The sequence below is a fragment of the Argiope bruennichi genome, chromosome X1, assembly GCF_947563725.1.
Source record: "Argiope bruennichi chromosome X1, qqArgBrue1.1, whole genome shotgun sequence".
Lineage (NCBI taxonomy): Eukaryota > Metazoa > Arthropoda > Arachnida > Araneae > Araneidae > Argiope > Argiope bruennichi.
In genome coordinates, this window is record NC_079162.1 from 103,439,374 (window position 1) to 103,446,042 (window position 6,669).

At 30.6% G+C, this 6,669-nt stretch overlaps 1 protein-coding gene across 1 annotated transcript; it reads left to right on the forward strand.

Moving 5' to 3' along the window:
* Positions 1 to 450: 450 nt before the first annotated feature.
* LOC129959345 (uncharacterized) lies at positions 451 to 3,236 on the forward strand. The gene is made up of 2 exons (XM_056072164.1): positions 451 to 846; positions 3,168 to 3,236. The coding sequence occupies exons 1-2, from the start codon at positions 451 to 453 to the stop codon at positions 3,234 to 3,236; spliced, it is 465 nt and encodes a 154-aa protein (XP_055928139.1).
* Positions 3,237 to 6,669: the final 3,433 nt, after the last annotated feature.

A 6,669-nucleotide genomic window follows, 5' to 3' on the forward strand; every position in this document is an offset into this window, starting at 1 on the left:
CCTTATATAAGGAATTTATGCGAGAATTTGAGAGTTTAGAATACATGGAGGAGATTAAAATTGAAGCTGATGGCAATGTGAACTATTACATTCCCCACCATGCGATATATAAACCTGAGGAAATGTCAACTCCCTTAAGAGTGGTTTTTGATGCTAGTGCAGAAACAAGAAGTGAATATTCTCTGAATTGCCTTTTACTAAATGGAGGTATTATTCAGCAAAATCTTTTTTCCATAGTAAGTAGATTCAGAAAGACAAGATATGCATTTAGTGCAGATATTAAAAAAATGTACAGACAAATACTTATCGATCTCACTCAAAAAGACTTACAGCGTATTGTCTGGAAAGTAAGTGCTGATTCTCCAGTGAGGATTTACAAATTGTCTACAGTAACCTATGGAACAGTTTCTGCACCATTTTTGGCTACCAGGACCTTAAGAGCTTTAGCAGATGAGGGAAAAAAAGGACTTTCCTAAGGCTGCAGATGTGATTTGTCCTGATTTTTACATGGATGACATTCTATCAGGTGATGCAACGCTAGAAGATACTAAAAATCTTCAAACCCAGATTTCTGAACTTCTCAGAAGAGCTGGATTTGAGCTTCACAAATGGATCGCTAATAACTCTAATTTACTACAAAACATATCTACCACATCCTATTCATTTTCGAAAGAACAAGGTGTTAGTTCTGTAAAAACATTAGGTATGTTTTGGGATCCAAAAGAAGATTGTTTTACATATAAGGTAAAGATCAAGCCTAAGGAGACTTTTTCAAAAAGGGAAGTGCTGTCAGAAATAGCAAGTCTTTATGATCCACTTGGACTTTTAGGCCCTCTCATTACCAAGGCAAAAATATTTATCCAAGGACTTTGGAAGATAAAATTGGACTGGAATGAAAAATTACCATCTGATGCAATGACAGAATGGAAAAGGTTCTACATAAAACTCTCGGAAGTAAACAACTTCAGAATTCAAAGGTTTATTCTACTTCCCGATGAAGTTCGCATTGAGATTCATAGATTTTCTGACGTATCAGAACGTGCTTATGCTGCTGTTGTCTATTTAAAGTGTTTCACCCAATCTGGACAGTTTAATACTAGTCTAGTGTGCAGCAAATCCAGAGTGGCTCCATTGAAGTCACTTACCATTCTCTTACTTGAGCTGTCTGCCGCGTTGTTGTTATTTAGATTAGTGAAAAAGATAGTTCCAATTCTGCAATTACCCATTGATGTGATCTGATTGTGGACAGACTCTACTAGTGTTTTGGCATGGATAAAGACTGAGCCCTATAAGCTAAAAACATTCGTCAGCAATAGAGTTGCGGAGATCCAAACACTCGCATCAGATTGCCATTGGAAGCATGTAAGTAGCAAAAACAATCCTGCTGACATTATTTCTAAAGGATGCAGTGCAGATGAACTCATAAGGAATAAAATTTGGTTTTCTGGTCCAGACGAACTTACTGATGAACCAGTAGACAATCAATCCATGCAGGATTTTGCTTTTGCTGATGAACTAAAATGTGTTGTGACTCTGAACATTAATGACTTTCAATCAAATTTTTATGATGAACTCTTTAATCTTACAAATAATTTCATAAAATTAATTAGAATAGTTAGCGTTATTTTCAGGTTTATTAATAACACTAAAGCTAAAGAGTGTCGTAATAAGATAAGTAAATATTTAACTACTGAGGAGCTGCAAAGAAGTTCTGAATATATAGCACAGTTGAGTGAATTTAAATCAGAAATAGATGCACTAAATAAAGGTAAAAATATTTCAAAAACAAGTAAGTTAAGATCTTTAGATCCATTCTTAGATGAAAAAGGATTACTTCGAGTTGGCAGACTTAAAAATTCTGACTTGCCATTTGAATCTAAACATCAAATAATTTTATCCAGTAACTGGCCCTTAAATGGTAAAGGTATTGCAAGGAAAATTGTCCATGATTGTATTTGATGTTTTAGGCAAAGGCCTAGGGTGTTAGAACAGTTAATGGGAAATTTACCTTGAGAGAGAGTAACTCCAAGTTCTCCGTTTTTAAATTCTGGGGCAAATTTTTGTGGCCCTTTTCAAATAAGGTATAAAAACCAAAGAAGGGGAATATATTCAGAGGCTTATGTAGCGATTTTTGTATGTTTGTGAACTAAAGCTACTCACCTAGAAACGGTGACGACTAACGGTAACGGAATTTGACGACTGAAGCTTTCATTACATCTTTAAAGAGACTCTGCACCCGTAGAGGTCGCATTGCAGCATTTATGTTGGATAATGCATCTAATTTCAAGGGTGCAGCTTCAGAATTAAATCGCTTAAAAAAACTAGTTTGTCAGACTAATGAGACTTCAGCCAATTACTTAATCACAGAATCAATCCAATGGATATTTATTCCCCCTTGTTCTCCCAATTTCGGAGGTTTATGGGAGGCAGGAGTAAAATCATTTTAACATCATCTTTATAGAACTTTAGCTAATAGTAAAATAACTATTGAAGAATTTGAAACAATAGTAATTTAGATTGAAGGTATACTTAACTCAGTCCCTTAATTCCATTATCAGATAATATTAATGAATATGAAGTTTTAACTCCTGGACACTTTATCATTGGACGCCTAATTATTTCAATACCTGAACCGGAAATTGTGGATATTTCTGATAATAGGTTGTCGCGCTGGCAATATACTACCAAATGTGTTCAAACAATTCGGAAACGCTGGAAAATTGACTATTTGAACCACTACAGCAAAGAAATAAGTGCCAGTTAAAAAAAAATAACGTTAAGGTCGGATGTTTAGTACTGTTAAAGGAAAATGATTTGTCTCCCTGCAAATGGGCAATGGCTAGAATTTTAGAGATAATTTATGGGAATGAGGGCAGAGCAAGAGTTGTTAAATTCAAAACTAACACAGGTATTTTGACACGCCCTATTTCAAAAATTTGTCTTTCACCAATAAAGGATAACTTTGAAAATTAAATTAGTTAAGAAAGATAGTGGTATATATTGTATATACATACTTATTGTATTTATATCATGTTTAGTATACAATTTGTATATATTTTGCAATTTTGATGTTCACTTGTAAATATTTCATCTGAATAGTTTATTTATTTGGTTTAAGAAAATGTAATTGTATAATTAAATGTGTTTTGAAATCTTGTATATTTCAGCGCTGGGCGGAATGTTACGTCATGACATGTAAGAGCTCCACCTATAACAATTGTGATCTTGCGCATTAAAATGCTGTAACACGTTGAGAGCGGCTGCGGAAAATAAAGCCTTAATGACTTTAACGTCATCCGTATTTTCTACAACTATACATCCATTTATAATCGACGATAACACAGTTCAAGAAGCCTGGCGTTGTAATTGCATGTTTTATTGTTATTAATAAGAAAATTAAAAACTATTCTATGATAAGTAAATATTTAGTCAGCATCCTCCTGATTGTTATATCTTGAATGTAATATTCATGTTCAATGTGAAGGTGTGAATTTTATCTTTGAAATATGACTTTAATAAATGTGAAATACAAGGGACACCAAAAAGTATTTTAATACTACTTTTTGTTGGAAGGCTCACTGCAGTATTTTGGAACAAATAACATGTTCCTCAAGATATCAACAGATATAACAGTGTTTATAAGAAATATAGAATTTTGTTATAAAACACAAGTTGATCCACCATTTATATATCCATTTGTTATAAAACACAAGCAGTCACATACATATTAAGAATACATTACAAATAACATCTGACTTATACTTAATAATAAAAAAAATACTGATAAAAATTAAATATCAGTTTTCACTAGTATGCGACTAGCTTTTTAATTTGAAATGAAAATTTTGATACACTGCATGTTATCAGAATCAAGCCTTTGCAGTCCAAAAAGTAACGAGTACATAATTATGCATATATGGATAATTTGCATTTCCATTCAGTTATATGGTTGGTCTATAAAAGAAAAACTCAGAATCTTTAAGATCTATATTAGAGAGAGGAAGGGCGAATTTTTAAATTTGATGTTAAAATAACTGCTTTACAGAACGAGGGATGTGAAAATTCTTCAGACAAATACCTTGTATATTGCAATAATAATCACCAATTTCCTTTTATTATGGAAATAGGATATGATTTTGATTTGAGGCCTATTGCAGACAATACAAGCAGATGTTTAAAATGCATGTTGCCACACAGTGTTTATCAGTCATTTTCACTTTTAAATTCTCATCCTGGAAAAGAAGAATATCAAAAAGTCTTGAACATATTCTGCTTTCAGGAACATCAGAGATATATTCACATAGATCTAAATATTGCCTCCATCCAACATTTATAGGAGATACTCTTGTTTTAATTGATTACAAGATAGTAAGGAATGCACTAATCAATCAAAACAAATGAAATGGCATTTAAAAGAAATCTATCTATAAGTGCAGTAGACATTATCAGGGATCCTTAGGATTATAGAAATCATATTCAATCTAAGGAAACAATTGATTTGGACACAAAATAATAATGATGGTTGCTGCCAATATATTTAAAGCAATTTCTGGACTGAATAAGGAAAGTCCGCAATCAGAGATTTTTTACTTTCCAGAAATTCATAAATTTCTTAAAGAGTAAAAATCTTCCACAATGTCTGATAGTGTTTTTTTTTCAGTTATTTAGAATCTTTTGGGTTATAACAAAGCAGAAAACAATAAAAAAATGGTACAAAGTATATTGAAAAATTTTGAAAAATTGGATTCTAATATAAGCATAAAGGTTCATTTTCTTCAAAGTAATTTGAACAAATCTTAAAACCTAGGACAGATCAGTAATATTCAAATGAAAAAGTTCCATCAGGATACAATAGTTCCATTAAGAACCAAATATATCAAAGCAGGTGGGGTTACCCCCTTTGTAAATTTACTGCCTTATTTCATTCATTAATTTTATTTTTAAAAAATTTCTAACTTACATATAACATTAATTCGTATATTGATTTAATTTTTGATTATATATTAACTACTTTTCACAATAAAGATTGTTTATTGTAATGATTTAATTATATAACAATTTTTTCAACTGAGACAGTTTTGATGTGATTTGAGTGCCACGCGCATATAAGAACATGAATTAACAAAAATTAAAATTCACAAGAAATTTCTTTGTCATTTTGCATAAAAATTGGAGCTAATTTTGCAAAAACAGTTTCAGTATCCGAATCACTCTTAAAATCACTGCAGTATAATGAGCTCTAAAATCAGAATTGAATAATAGAAAAATACAATAATCAGGAACAACTACAAAACACAAAAATGTTTTTATAAAGTTTAATACATAAAAATCTATCAACAAATTATATATACATTATCATATGCATGATAAATTTTACTGATACCAAAAATAAATAATATTTGAACAAATAAGGGTCAAATATGAAAAAAATATATTGCATTAAAAAATTAGGCAGAAAATCAGTGGCACACAAACAAAATTTAGTAGTTTCATTAACAGAAAAATATTTAGAATGCTTTCCTGAGACCAGTTCAGCATGAATAAATTAACAAACTAAAAGCAATGCATGTTCATTAATTAAGTTATATTTTTAATGAACAGGTTAAATGAAGTTATATTTTTAATGAACAGGTGAGTCGCAAAATATGCAGAGAAACATGAAAAGTCACATTAATAAAATTTACAGCAATTTCTGACTGGTAACTATTGTATTAAAAAAAAATAATCTCTAAGTGAGCAAACAGAGTAACCTCTGCAGTTCATTTTCTATTAACTTCATAAATCTTATTCAGTAAGCATCTTGCATTAAAAAATGTCCACCTTATAAAACTTAAATAGTAATTATTAACAATATATATTTAATAAATGAACTAAAAGATAATTCCTAACAAAGGCAATGACAGAAATGACATGAAATAGGAACTATTTTTGCTTCAGAATAAAAAGGAAATCACTATAAAACTTGAATACATTTTAGTTTTGAGTTGAAGATTTCATCTAATTTACTGTACTTTGCTATCTTTGATTCTAAAAATTTATACAACCTAGCAAATACTGCAGACACGAAAGAATTTGAAAGACTCTAACCTTAGGAAGATTTTTCAGTCTTAGATTATGCAGAGATCTCCGTTTTCAATCTCACAAATTCTGAAAGAAAAGAAAATGATTTTTTTTTTTAAATAATAAAGTTTGTATGAAAAAAAATTGGAATAAGTAATTATAGTTTACTAATAACAAATATAAAAATAGTTATGAAAATTTTATACTATTCAAAATCAAAAAATCCGCCAACTAATCAAAGATACATCATAAAATACTTAAAAATTTTTTCTTTATACAAACTGCAGAACTACAGATTATATAAATACCGGGTGCGGCATACATTTGTGTAAAATTCAAAAAATCATAATAAAAAAAGTAATACTCGAAAAAAATTGCGGTTTGCGGGGATATGTTCAGAGAATCTTTGGATTTTGTTACTTCCATTAAAAAAAAGTGTATTTAGAAAATGACCGATAGATGACGCTCACACGTCATACCGAGACGGTTTATGCAAATCAGGAAAACAGAGCACATTAACATTATAGTACATTTTATTTTAAAGCAAAAGATGCTCAACATGACCGCCACCATAAGGTATTAAGCAAGTGAGGCTTGTAAGATGTCGGC